The sequence below is a fragment of the Lytechinus variegatus genome, chromosome 12 (genome assembly GCF_018143015.1).
Source record: "Lytechinus variegatus isolate NC3 chromosome 12, Lvar_3.0, whole genome shotgun sequence".
Taxonomy (NCBI): domain Eukaryota; kingdom Metazoa; phylum Echinodermata; class Echinoidea; order Temnopleuroida; family Toxopneustidae; genus Lytechinus; species Lytechinus variegatus.
In genome coordinates, this window is record NC_054751.1 from 15,711,095 (window position 1) to 15,726,392 (window position 15,298).

Sequence of the window (15,298 nt, forward strand, 5' to 3'; positions counted from 1 at the left end):
TGTCGCATTTATGATAAGTGTTGTGGTAGAACTTAGCACCAGATGGTGGAATTGCCTTGTCTATCTTTCCACGAGTCAAACTTTCCGAGAACATTCTAAGAAAGCAATCAAGCGATTATGCTGCAGAGCGAACGTTATCAGTGGTTAAATGATGTTCAATATTGTGCTCCAGCATCGTTGAGTATCACAATCAAAATATAGACACCGGAACTTCCTGTGCATGCTAAACATGTAAGCCATGGCTTACCTCTTGATACTCTGCGTGGTCTTAATTGTTAAAATGTCCTTGCTCCACTACGCTTTTTCTACAGGAAAATTCGTCTTATATGGTAAAGATCAAGACAAGTCAGGAATAAGAAAGTAAGCGATAACTGAAAAATCTTAGGGGGAGGGGCGATTACTGACCAACTATTCAAGACACGGGTAACCCTCTAGGCCCAGGTCCTAAACGATCGAAGACGATGTGAGACTAATACGATTTGAACCATGGACATTGGTGATATATACATTTGAATATCTCATCGCGACTTATTTAAGCATTTATTTTAGTTTCTGACCAACATGTCCGAGAACCATCGCATTCAAATGTAAGGACGTGAAATGAAATATCTTCTTTCTCGCAATTAGATTAACAATTGATGTTTTTATAAATTTCAAACGATTGAAAATCGAATCTGACTAGACAAAAAAAAATCTTAAAACTTCTCACTAGATTATTAACGATTGAAAAGTGTCTATTCATAGACTCGCAGACTATTATGAGTGAAAAGTATGAAATTTAGTAGGATGTATCTTATACAAGCACCTTAGCAGAGAAGTCCATATAAAATCTGTAAAAAGAAAAATTACACTAAACAATGTGTAGTGTATAAACTTTATGTTATGTGTTACTTTAAGATTGATCGGAGTGAATGTTGGTTTATGCTTCTCACATGCCTAAAAAGTGTGTATGAGATCCTGAAAATAATTTTATGGCATCAAAATGATCATTAGATTACAAAAAATACTTTAAAATCTGAAAAATATTAACCGTAAATTATCAAGCTGTGTATATAGACTTGGTTAAAACGCAGAGTATATAACACAACGAATGTTTTACCATGACGAGGGTTTTGGGCTGAAATTATTCTACAAGTAACTTTTATCTCTGGAAGAGGGCTGGGTAGCCTTTATATGCGTTATCAACCTTCATTTTGTTTACATTATGCCCGGAATTTCATGGAATGGAAGGGGAATCGTCCCGGCCGTGCAAAATTGCAAAAATGAACGGCAATTTACACCCCACACGGTGCGCTACGATGACTGCACTATATGAAAATGACCATTTTTTAACAGGTTTTTGGAGGCAATGTCTCAAGTAAAATCGGCTCGAACATAAAAACGGGCAGCTAAATTTGGTATGGAATTAAAGCTTTGACACCAGGCTAAATGATGATGATAGAATTTAAACGGAAATCCACGGAAATCAAAACGTGTCTCATGTAAATACAAAAAACATGGATTATCAGCCCATTTCGAGGAATAATTATCCTACAAACCTCCTCAAATGTGTCTTTTATCTGCTTTGAACCCTTTCACACGAAAAAAATATACATATACATGTATATCAGGATTATGTGGGTGCAATTTCAGATTCTTACATGAAAAACTAGTGAAATGACTTGTTTTTCAAGTAAGTTGTCATAATTATACGCGGCATTTCGCAAAATGTTACATTTTACGATTTGGGGTAGGAAATTAACAATCTTTATGCAAATTCCCGAATGAAAAATTTTGCTTAAGTATTCTTCAAAGTGTTGTCTTTCAGCTGGGCATGACAAAAATTAAAAATCTGAAATTGCCCAAATGATTTTTGGCGCACTTCTCCCCGTATTTATAGCCAAATTCTGGTACCGCTCCGACACCTCCATACCAACGCTAAACCAAGGTTCCTCACCGCAATGGATTGCTACTTTAACGCCCAGCACCGTTCCAGCAATCCCGTGTCCGCTCGGAAAACGCTTACAACCGCTCCACCAAAGTTTGTGAACCGTTTAATCACCGGCCGGGCAACGCTGGCGAAGCAGCGGTTGTCCAGCGTTCAAGATTTCTGCGTTGGCCAAGCGGATCCAAACGTTCACGAACTTTCGTCTAGCGGTGCCAAACTTTGAGTGGGCGATGTTAGAGCGGTAGTCAACTTTGCTGGAGTGGAAAATTGCCCGCTCCTCACCGCTTGCAATATTTTGAGCAGCTCAAAACTTTCGGAGCGGTAGGAGGGATCATCAGCGGTGGCCGAGCGTATTCGGCGTTGCCTTATCGGAGACCAACTTTGGTTATACGGTGGTGAACGGTAGCGAGCGGTGATGATTTTTTCTCTCCGCTCCACGACCGCTCCAACAACGCTCGGGCGGTGTGACCAGGCCTTTATCGGAAAATAATGTTGATGAAACGCTCCCCAGGACATCGTGAAAGGGATGCGCACAGGGGAGCGTTTCATGAAAGGACTTGTCAGACGTTTTATCCGACAAGTCCTATTTTATCCGACAGATACTATAGTAACAGTGCTTCTCAACCAATCAGAATCCAGGAAAGTTGTCAGATCTGACAACTTGTCGGACAAAAATATTGATGAAACGCCCCCAGGTCTATCTCGTCACCATGTTTTCATGGTATGCAGGTATACATGGGCGTAGGGATACGATATCCACATCTGGAATAGTTTGGGGCGCCAAGGCTTCATGGCCATATCCATAATCAAAAGTGCCAAGTTATCAGCTCGTTATAGAACTGGACGGTGGGGGAATGGATGAAATAGCCTCACTATATTTCAACAAACCAAAACTTTTTGGGGGAATACACAACATGCACAAGAAAAGTGATTAAAAGAATATATTAAGAAAGGGTTAAGGAACAGAATCATCGTTTAGAAAAGTACTTCAATATCGTGAAAGAAATGTCGAGTATATAATTATGTAGACGTATATGATGAAAATTAAGTTTAAACGATCAACCATTATTTGATAGCTATAATGATTCCAAACACCTATTCGTAACATCACAAGCAATTGGCATTTTTCAACCCCACCCCTCATCATCCATGTCATTGATGCCAAGATCTAGTTTGAGAACGGATGGGGGTTAAGTTTAACAAACAGAAGCAGAAATGAAATGCCCCACTCGGTAAGTGGGTTCAGTGACAGAAAATTAATGGGATGGATAGCGAGAAAGTAAGACGAGGGAGCGAGGAGAAACAGCCTGATGAATACAAGGATAATAAAGTAAGAATTAAATAATGAAATGCGATTTCTATTTACTCTAATAAGTACTTCTTATGAATTATTTTATGGTACATGTCACTCTGCCATGATTGTCACGAACAAGGTCCTTTTGATTGACTTCTAAAATGTGTGTATCCCTTTCATCTAAGGATCCTAATTAACTTCGCGGTCGCTTGTTATGACAGTTTCCATGGTAACAGAGTGCAATCCTGACCAAAAGCCTACTAAAAACGAATGATCCCTGAAAAAAAATAAACACAGCAAACCAGTGGGTAATAGTTTTGTGCTCTTTCATTCAGTGACAAGGTATATGAGCGTAATTAACTGGACGGCCTCGATAACAGTTACTATGACACCAAATTGTTCCCCGCATTTTGAAGCTACTTATGTGTTTGCATTATCGAAGGTGACCATCCATTCTTTTTAATCATCCAAGGTTTAACGTGAGGTTTATGATTCCCACCCCCTTTTTAAGAGAGATAAAAAAACCCACAAAACATCTTGGACGAAAAGAAAGAGATGAAGGAGAGGGCAGGGCACGTGAATACATCCACCCACTCCACGCTTCGATCCAAACTCTTCGTAATTCGCTATATGGTCGCCCCTCTCCATTTGTTTGCGACTGTCTGGATACACCGATTTTGGCTTGCGGATCGGATACTCGACTAGCAAGACGTGATATTCTTGCTGTGAGCGGGCTGTGAGTAAAATCACGATCACCTCTTATAATAGTGATCAACGGCACCTTTTCTTAATATCACCGATAAAAATTCATATTTCAATTTATTTTACTCCAACGTCGTTTATAAATCTGATTTAGTTTTGATTCGACTATATTTCCTAATCTGTCAATAGCTTACTTGGAAAAAGGAAGTCTGGATTGTTCCATCATCTGGCAAGCTCAAGAAAATACATTCTTCTCTTTACCGAGTGAGTAAACATCTCATCTTGAGTTGGTGTAATTTGTTGTCTTTTCCGTGTTTGTGGTTCAGTAGTAGAGCTTCCACCTCATGAACGGAATGGATGGTCGTGGGTTCGATCCCTGGCAGAGTCATATCAAAGACGTGGAAAGGGGGACCTTTCTGCCCTTTTTTCTTCTGGCGCTCGACGTATGAGGATGGGGAAGGGTGGTAATTTATGCAGGGCACACTGAAAGATTAGCTAATAGCTGAAGTGGCCACACTGGTTAAATTATCATTTAAAATTGTATGGAAATGCAAAAAATAATTTTAAAATGTTTGCGTTTCGTTGCATTTTGCTTATTTGAAATTTGATGTTTTTTGTATTTTCTTTATATCTAGCAAACAGGAACTTACCAAGAAAGCAGTTTGTTTTCCGACGATTCACTCAAACCCTCTGATACTTTGCCTCTTATACATAATTTTGAAATTTCTATTCATTTATTCTAAGTAATATGGCCTACAGGGGTAGAAGTGGGGAGTCAGATCGATAAAAGGCGGACAGAGAATAGAGGGGGTTAGGGAAAGAAGGCTGTCAAAAAGTTATGGGTTTTGTGAGTCTATACTACCCCAATAAAGAACATATCACGCTATAAGTACCCCTATAATGAACATATCACGAAAGATGAGCCCTCCCTGACGCATGCTACTTCGTAATGTTTGTTTTCTTTGTTTTTTTTTTATTATAGGTTATAACGGCTTCGAACTTTATCGTTTACTTTTTACATTTTTAAATTGTTTTTCAGAATAAACCCCAACCCATCATGAATAATACAAGCGATGTCGGGCCCCAGCAGTTGTACGGACTGTATTCGCCAGCTCAGAGGTACGCCACTGCTGTCCTCTATTCCATCTGCACTATCTTGATCGTAGTGTGCAACGGATTCACGCTTTACATCCTGCAGACATGCCACGACGCCTTCCAGGAAACAACCAGACTGTTCTTCAAAGCACTGGCCATCGTCGACATGTGTGGCGGTCTGTTTGGTGCTTGCCTGGACTTTAACTTTCTCTTTTCAGTCACCAAAATCTCAATGATCGACGGTCCCTTCTGCACCTTCCTTCCTACAATCTACTATACGATTTTCAACCAGACTCTTGCCATACTTTGTTGCGTAAATCTGGACCGTTTGTTGACGATTGTATGGCCTTTACGTTATCCGATATTGGTGACGACACGGCACGCGAAAATCGCGCTCTTTTTTGCGTTGGTTATTCCTTTGTTGTTCACGGTGATGGTTTGGCCTGTGCCAGGATTTCCAAGCACCGAAACGTTAAGGATCGTCTGCGGATTGAACGGGAGTGTTGGCCAGTGGAATGACTGGGTAAACGCAGATATTGAAAGGAATATCTGGAAATTTTCCTCGTTTGGCTTAATACTCGTTCCTGCAGCCATTACAATCATAATCACAACTATCTCTAACCTCTCACTCATCTTCATTTCCTGGCGACACATCCGTAAGACAAGCTTCAGGATTTCGAATGAACAGCAAGTTAACAGACAACGCATCAGTCAGGATATCACCAAGGGAGTGCGCACAGTTCTTGTCATCACCTTTTCGTGTTATGCAGCATTAGGAATATGGTGCTTTACAATTATGTACGTATATCCGAGATTGGGACAACCTGGATTCACTGTCACATTTATCATAAGTGTTGTGGTGGAACTTAGCACCAGATGGTGGAATTGCCTTGTCTATCTTTCCACGAGTCAAACTTTCCGAGAACATTCTAAGAAAGCAATCAAGCGATTGTGCTGTAGAGCGAATGCTTTCCGTTGTTAGTTAAGTTCAAATGTGATGGAGATTTGTTAGAATCAAAGTAGACCCTTTCTAAAAGTGGCACCGGAAAGTCCAGTGAGAACATTGGAAGGGTAACTGATATACATAGTTTCTAAAGAAGGCTCACCCACTGGTACCTTCCTTTCGTTAAAATGTCCTTGGGCCACTACACTCTGTCTACAGGAGAATTCGTCTTTATTGTTAAGATCAAGTAAGAAGTAAGAAACGATAACTGTTGAATCTTGGGGAATGGGAGGTGTTTGATCACGCTGACCAACTATTCAAGACGCAGATAATCTATAGGCCTAGGTCCTTATATACGAAGACCTTGTGAAGCTTGCAGAGAAGCCTCCAACAACAACTCCGATGGTCTCTGGTCTTGCCTGAACGCCATGTTTGAAAAGACTACTCCCTCTTCAACTGGGTATAAAAGCAAAGTATGCGCATCAAGCACCAGAAATCATCAAGCATCGGAGTTGCCCTGAAGGGAGCGTATTTTGCTGTCTGACAAAATATACGTTTTCCTTGGTTTTCATTGGCTGAAACATTGCAGAAGAGCATTGTGACTATGGTATCGATCAGATAAAACAGACTTCGTGGGATAAAACATCCGACAAGTCCTTTCATGAAACGCCCCCTTTGTAAAGCATCTGGTCCAGATAACTTCAAACTCATATGTTACTAAAGAATATGTTGATGAGGTATGTCCTTATTGGGAGAGCTTAATGAAAGGGACGTTATTAGAATGTTACCATACAATGATAAATGGTGATTGTTTTTTTTAAAAACCTGATTGCTTAGAAAGCATGAATGCTTGTAAGCAAGCAATCGGAGGACCGACGCCTTAGGTCTCACGGGCCTAATTACTAGTGGTAGGCCATAGATATTCATTCGAGCCAACCCATTGCTATTTTTTTTATTTTGATATGGCTGATTGACAAAGTGTATGCATATGATTGTACATCTAACACTGATTCTATTTTTGGTAATTACTGAACTTCCTTTTCCCTAATTGGGAAGAAATATCACCAATTTTGGACTATATTTTGACTGGCGGAAGGATTAGGGCCATTTTGCTGTTTGAGTTGATGAATCTGCTCCCCCCGACGGTGTCTTCAAACACGCCAATTTATTTTTGAAATGAGCCGGTCGAGGGACCCTTTTCTGGTCAGATATGGATTGCCAGATATAAATCCTATCCACTGGTAGTAAACATTCGACCCCCGAATTTCATCCTTATTTTTTATGAATTTTTAAAAGTGCCAATTTAACACATGAGTCTATGGGGAATGAATTAGGCCTGTGAGACCTATATATAACCTGGCATAGCCTATTACATGGGGAATTCCTTAGTAGATGAAATACCTGCCCAACTCTTCAGTAGCAGATTGTTTTTACTAGTAGACATGTTTCAATCATCAAGAGGTCCAAAACTGAACTTCATGGCTATACAAGGCTACATAGGGGGTACTACAGGTAACAAGTTGTTATTAGTAACTAACTCTGTGTTTGTGTACCTAGGCTAGGCTGTGTAGGCTGTGCGTGGACTTGCTAGCATGTTGTCGTGTGTTTTTGTATACCGACAAGCGCTGCTGTAAATCGTGTATTGCACCCATCACGAGATAAAGTACATATTAGATAGGCCTTGCATCAATTGCGCTTGTGAAATTGGTTCATGGGGAAGGGAATGAGAAGAGAAAACTTTAGAATTTGGCTGAAGAGTGGTGGATTCAAGAGGGAGGGGGCGGGGGGTAGAGAAAAAGCATAGTTAGTATGTGGGGGGGGGGGGCTGAGAATGAGTTCTACATACTGCTATCTTGTTCAACTTTTACTGACTTCTAGCCAGACTAGCCCCCATCCATTTAGAATACAAGCCATCTAACCCCCTGTCTCTTTCTCTTACACCCTGGCTTGGGCCCTTGTCATAGGAAGATGTGAATTTATAGTATGCTTGTATGTTGATTCTCATTTCTTTTTATTGTTATCTAATTAAACTCATGTGAATCTGGTATTTATATTGTGGGCAGATCTTGAATCCAGATATGCACACTATTCATATCTACAATTTGCATTATAGGATTTGGGCCCTACATTGCATCCATTGTTGAGCTACATATAGGCATGTAGGATGTGTGTAAATCCATAGGGCACTACACATTAGGAATAACATTAGAAATGGTCATTACATAACATATCTGTATATTTCATGCATTTCTTTGTGATAAAGTGAGTGTACAGATGTTGAAGAAAAGCCAGGAAGGTAAATTAAAAAGAAACCTTCATGTGCCATACAATACAGGTCTCACGGGCCTAATTACTAGTGGTAGGCCATAGATATTCATTCGAGCCAACCCATTGCTATTTTTTTTATTTTGATATGGCTGATTGACAAAGTGTATGCATATGATTGTACATCTAACACTGATTCTATTTTTGGTAATTACTGAACTTCCTTTTCCCTAATTGGGAAGAAATATCACCAATTTTGGACTATATTTTGACTGGCGGAAGGATTAGGGCCATTTTGCTGTTTGAGTTGATGAATCTGCTCCCCCCGACGGTGTCTTCAAACACGCCAATTTATTTTTGAAATGAGCCGGTCGAGGGACCCTTTTCTGGTCAGATATGGATTGCCAGATATAAATCCTATCCACTGGTAGTAAACATTCGACCCCCGAATTTCATCCTTATTTTTTATGAATTTTTAAAAGTGCCAATTTAACACATGAGTCTATGGGGAATGAATTAGGCCTGTGAGACCCTTAAGGTCCTCTCCGAGTGACCTGGTAATGAGGATTAATGCCATACCAACTTGGCACAAGCGCATCGAATGGGAATCGATGATGATGATGATGATGCACAGCATTTGTATAGCACCATACATCTGTCAAAGACATTCAAAGGCGCATTGGAGGAGCCAGCCAATCTGGGTGCCAGGAAGGGTGCGCACACAGAACTGTTACTCGCGGGTCTCTCTTCCCGAATCGAACCAGGGTCACCGTAATCCGAAACTCCCGCTCTACCAACTGTGAGCTATCGCGCCTGCTTCTCAGCCAATCAAAGTCAAGGAAAGTTGTCGGACAATAATGTTGATGAAACGCTCCCCAGGACATCGTGAAAGGGAAGCGAACACGCCCAACCGGGCATGTTGGCTCAGTGGTAGAGCGTCCGCCTCATGGTCGGGAGGTCGTGGGTTCGATCCCCGGCCGAGTCATATATTGCTTGGCGCTCAGAATTTAGACTGGAGATGGGTAATAACATATTATGCAGGGCCTGCTGGAAGAGCAGTCTAATGATTGAAGTGGCTACCCTGGGTAAATAAAACGTTATCATTATTGTTATTACTATTTACCACGATTTCATATATATATATATATATATATATATATATATATATATATATATATATATATAGTAACAAATTATGCTGAAGATAAATGGTAATGCTTTCAAAGCCAATATAGTTTTTATTTCCTCGAATTTTCGACGGACCTCCGTCTTCTTCAGGAGTATATACAATGTGTGGTATCAATCAGAGAGCATATATATATATATATATATATATATATATATATATATATATATATATATATATATATATATATATATATATGCATGTATATATGGGCGTAGGGATACGATGTGCACATCAAGAATACTGTAGTTTGGGGTGCCGAGGCTTTATGGTCATATCCGTAATAAAAAAAATGTCCATTTATCGGCTCGTTAATACAGAACCGGTGAGGGAATGAAAGGAATAACCTCACTATCTTTCAACAAACCAAACCTTGGGAATACACAAGGAAAGTGATTAAAAGAATATGTTAGAGAAGGGTCAAGGAACAGATTCGTCGTTTAGCAATTACTTCAATACTCTGAAAAATATCGAGTACATAATTATGTAGACATATATGATAAATCAAGTTTGAACGATCAATTATCATTTTGATATCCATCTTAACATCACAAGTAATTGGTAATTATCGACCCCCACCTCCTCCTCATCCATTTCATAGGTGCCAAGATCTAGTTTGCACTTTTGTCCGATCAAGGGATATGTCTCCTATTTGCGACGATTTCGTAAGATTTTGGACCATATAGGGAGAGGAGACGGCCTTCTTCCATAGTGTGTAAAAATGTCAAAATTCGAGGTCTACCCACCACCAACCTCCCCCCAAGGGGGCATTTATTTTTTTTCACTAAGATTGCTATCAGACATTGTACATGTACAATATGCCGCAAACGCCCGTCAGTGTCCGTGGTGCTCTCAAATAGTGTTGGCCATTTACAGAATTCTCTTTTGTTAGGTTTCTCGATGTTTTAATTCGCATTTAAAAAGCTCGATCGATATTAGAAAAAAATAATGTTGTCCTCGTGTAAAATTTATGTTTGGTGTAATAGTCAGAGTCGGGCTCTGTTCATGTCTCTTTTAATGTTATTGCCGTAGCGCCATATGCCTGTATATATAGGCAACTAATCCTAGATATAGAAGTATTCAATAAGTGTTCATCCGACAATGTTTTATTTTATAAATTTAAAAAATGTGTTCTGGAGTTTCATGATTAAGATGTTAAATGTTTAAACATTAAACTTTATATGATGATTTTAAAAAAAATTGTACTTTTTTAGAGGTTTGAAATGTGCCTATATAAGCAACAATCTTCAATTTATGATATTGATTGCTTAAAAATTAAAGAAGGCTGTTTCGTCTTTTGATTTTTTTTTAATTTTGTTTAAACTCTTGAATAACCAGCTGATAAGGGGTTTTATTTTTGCACTCCAACCAGGTTGTATAAGATTGATGTGTAGTTGTTAACTTTTGTTTTTACTGTAAGAGGACAAAGCAATGTTATTACACTTGTATTTATACTTAGTTACAAAGGCATCATTAAAAATGTTGATCATTCTGATCAGGGAGTGTTTCGGGTTAAAGATACTGTATGATCGAGTATTATAAATAGAGCAGGAGTAGGTCAGTCCCGCTGAACTTACGGATATAAAGCGGATGAAAAACATACAAAAACCTTGCAATTCGTTGGGAAACGCTTTGCATCCGTTGCGTACTCATTTTAGTCATAGCATATAAGGCCTGGTCACACCGCCCGAGCGTTGTTGGAGCGGTCGTGCCGAGCGGAGAGAAAAAATCATCACCTCTCGCTACCGTTCACCATTTTCGATTTCGATTGTGTTTTTTTTCGATTTTTGTTTTCGATTTTTCCCCAAATTTTGTGAGCGAAATTCGACTCTCTTTCCCTTCCGCTCCACGACCGCTCCAACAACGCTCGGGGATGTGACCAAGCCTTTACGTGTTACATACGTTCTAGCTGAACAACGGAAAGGGGGAGAAAAGATAGGGTACATGGAACGTCTGTACATCGTTAGTCATGGGGAAAAAGAAAATATGTAATGCGTATGCATCTCGTATTATAAAGTATTCACCCCCCTCCCCTCTAACCCATTCGGAGCTGCCATCCACTTCCTTCAGCTTTCATCCGCTAGGCCCCGCTAGGCTCTCGATGAACACCCGTTTAACACCCCCGCTAAATACTACAAACGTCCGTATTTTGTCCATTTCTTGAGCGAATTAAAACGAATTTAACGATCCCCGAAATTTTGCTCGTCCGCTGTGTCCTTCATGAATACGTTTTGCGTCCATCTGTATGGAAGCAGAAGACCGTCAAAAACACGGATATACGTCGTGTCGTAATTTAATTTACTACACGAAGTAAATAATTACGTCGTGTAGTAATTTCATTTCATTTCATTTCGTTTATTTCCACAATAACAGCAAAGGTAATTATTTTACAACAGAAATGTGAGTATAGAATAAATTAACAATTAGAAATATTGAAATAGTTCACAAAGGTCCAGTACACAGATATAATGTATAATTGAATTTTAGAAAGTTCAGTTTTAACTTAAATGCTAGCTGTATATTGTGGGGGAAACCTTGGAAAGCGGAGCTTGTAATTCAGGTTCCCCAAAATAATATTACAGTATCATTAATTAATGAAAATGGTATAAAAAGATACAAACTAGACGGGACGATACAAGACTACACTAAACGGGACAAGTACATCAGAACAACTCAAGCACACACATGGGACAATGAACAGCCTCCTGCAGGAAAATCATAGTGTAACATTATAGTTATTTATCAGTGTAGTCTTAAGCTTATGTTTGAACGAAAATAAGCTTGGTGTCAGTTTTAAAGATTCATCTAGAGAATTCCAAAAATGGGGACCAGTATAAACAATAGTCTTCTGTTTGTAAAAAGTTCTGAGCTTCGGAAGATGGAAAGATGACGATAATCTGGTGGGGTAGCTGTGCAAAATCTCGTTTCTTAAAAACAGTAAACTTAAGGAAGTTGGCAGCTCTCCTTGGTTTAACTGAAACATAAAGCAGCCCAGGCGAAGAGAGTACAAATCCTGTATTTTTAAAACTTTATTGGAGAAGAACAATTGATCTGAGTGAGCTAATCTGTGTTTATGACAAATGATTCTCATTATTCTTTTCTGTGTAAGTAGTAGTCTATCCAACTGATTTCTAGAGGAACTGCCCCAAGCTAATATCCCATAATTTAAGTAAGAAAGAATAAGGGTATTATACAAATTTGATAAAACGTTTGGAGGCAAAAAAGTTTTTAGTTTGTTTATGACGCCAACATTTCTAGATAAAAGTTTTGATAAATACGTAATGTGCGGCTTCCATGAAATTTTGTTATCTATATATAGACCAAGAAATTTCGTTGAATCGACAATATCGATTAAAATATTATTAAGAAAGACGTTCCTGGGTAGAGCTGTGATTGAATTACTAAAAAGCATGCACTGGGTCTTTGCAACATTTAAAGAAAGTTTGTTACAACAGATCCATTCATGAATACATCTGAGTTCAGTATTTACTATGTTTACAAGAGTATCAGGATTTTTATGTGAAAAGAAAACACTGGTGTCATCTGCATATAATATGAAAGACAAGGCCTTTGATGAATCCTGAAAATCGTTGATATATAGAATGAATAATAATGGCCCCAAAAGCGAACCCTGGGGTACTCCGCAAATCATGTCATTATAATCGGAATTAGAATTGTTTATGGAGACAAACTGTTTTCTTCCAGTAAGATAACTTCTGTACCACTCCAAGGCCTTCCCCCTAATTCCATAATGTGATAGTTTAGACAATAAGATTTCATGGTCAATGGTGTCAAAGGCCCTGGAGAGGTCCAGAAAGATACCAAGAGTGTGAAGGTGGTCGTCAACAGCAGTCGCTATATGATTAATGAAATATAAGATTGCATGTGTTGTTGAATGCTTTTGCCTAAAGCCAAATTGTGATTCTGATAAAAGACCAAAACTCCTCACAAATTTTATTGTACGATTGTATATAATTTTTTCTAAGACTTTGGAAATAGAAGATAAGAGAGATATAGGTCTATAATTACTTATATCGGACGGATCTCCCTTTTTGTAGATAGGAACTACCTTCGCAATTTTCATTCGGTCGGGAACTATACCATTAACAAGAGATAAATTCATGACGTGTTCTAAAGGAATAACAATTTCGTTAATGATATCTTTTAACAAGTCATTACTTATTTCATCATAGCCTGGACCTTTTTTACTTTTAAGTTCGAAATACCACACGACGTAATTATTTACGTCGTGTAGTAATTCGAATTGCTACACGACATAATTATTTACTTCGTGTAGTAAATTAAAATACGACACGACGTATATCCGTGTTTTTGACGTTCTCCTGCTTCCATACATCTGGGGGTCGTTTCATAAAGCTGTTCGTAGGTTAAGAACGACTTTAAGAACGACTGGTGAACCTTTCTTACGCGCTAAACCATCGCCAATGAATATACCGTTTACCACAAAAAGAATCTCCAGTCATTTTTAAAGTCGCTCTTAACTTACGAACCGAGCTTTATAAAACACCCACCTGGGGTGCGTTTCATGAAAGGACTTGTCGGACGTTTTATCCAACAAGTCCCGTTTTTTCCGACAGTTACTATAGTAACAGTGATTCTCAACCAATCAGAATCCAGGAATGTTGTCAGATCTGCCAACTCGTCGGACGAAAATATTGATGAAACGCCCCCCCCCCCCGGCCTTAAAAAGGACAAATGAGATGGGAGGGAGAAATTTGTGGAAGACGGATGAAGAGAAAGAGAGAGAGAGAGAGAGATAGACACGATAGAGTAGGTGGGGGATGAGACTTGACTTTAGTTGAGGCTGGCAGATGAATTTGAATAAGAAGAATCAATTGACAGAGATGGCCTTTATTGATATGCAAACATGACCTTCGTACATGAAAACAACCGTATTTTGGGTATTCAAGCATTTTGTTTATATAAGCACATCCCGATATACATAATACTTAAAATAATTAAAAAAAATACAATTTCTCACACTTTCGTCATAATTAATAAAATAGAAAATAACATACAAAAACTTACATAAATGAAAAATCAAATTGAAAGTAGATAATATGTGCTGAGAATAATTCTCTATATTCTTTAGATTTATATGAGGGACAAATCAAAAATTTGATTGCTAATTTCAATTTGATTGCATATTTCAATCTATTCTCAAACTCAATCTTATTCTCAATAGATTTATTTTCAGTCAGAGCTTTTTAGAGAGGTCATGCAGGTATGTTAACCTAAAAACGATTGGTCAGGGATATAGTCAATCTGTTGCTGGCAAACACTATTCAGGATTCTTTATTGCTAATCGTCCCGGACAAACTTGGCAAAGTATTCATCCTCACACCCCTTCCTTTCATAGGGGCGCCATGCCTGGCTACCCTTGAACAAAAAACCCCTCTATTATGTTCTTTTGACAACACCAGTAACATGTCTCCAGGATCGATATTTGCTCTTCAAACATGTTTCCAATCGGTTGTTTGCAAGATTCAAGATTCAAGATTCAAGATATGTTTTATTCAATTTAGCAGCTACGAAGGCTGAATTGACATTGAATTTACAATAAAAACATATAAATTGCACATAAACATGGTAAAATCTCAATTACAATAATAATCTTAATTCAATATAGCCATTATAATTCAAATATACAGTGATAATTCAAATTTCAAAAATAGTGATTCTAATTGCAATACTAATTTCGATTAACCATAATTATTTCACTGAACAATAATGATTCAAAAATAAGAGAAATGATAATTTGAGTGTGTGTGTAAGGAAGCGTTTACAAGTAGAACATAAAGAGGAAAAACGGTCCTGCTGAACACAAAATCGAAAAGGTTCAACATAATGGGAATAATATGGAAG

At 38.5% G+C, this 15,298-nt stretch overlaps 1 protein-coding gene across 2 annotated transcripts; it reads left to right on the plus strand.

Moving 5' to 3' along the window:
* The first annotated feature begins 3,567 nt into the window (after positions 1-3,567).
* LOC121425333 (probable G-protein coupled receptor No9) lies at positions 3,568-6,771 on the plus strand. Of its 2 annotated transcripts, XM_041621363.1 has the most exons (3): positions 3,568-3,957; positions 4,113-4,187; positions 4,963-6,771. In XM_041621363.1, exon 3 carries the CDS (start codon positions 4,981-4,983, stop codon positions 5,998-6,000), a length of 1,020 nt encoding a protein of 339 aa, XP_041477297.1. In that variant the 5' UTR covers positions 3,568-3,957; positions 4,113-4,187; positions 4,963-4,980; the 3' UTR covers positions 6,001-6,771. The 2 variants fall into 2 exon arrangements, with proteins under 2 accessions (XP_041477297.1, XP_041477296.1); XM_041621362.1 differs by having other exon boundaries at positions 3,568-4,187.
* The last annotated feature ends 8,527 nt before the right edge of the window (positions 6,772-15,298 follow it).

What these genes read in the sequence shown, in the direction of transcription:
- LOC121425333 (XM_041621362.1), top strand. Translation starts at nt 4,981, where the DNA reads ATGAATAATACAAGCGATGTCGGGCCCCAGCAGTTGTACGGACTGTAT.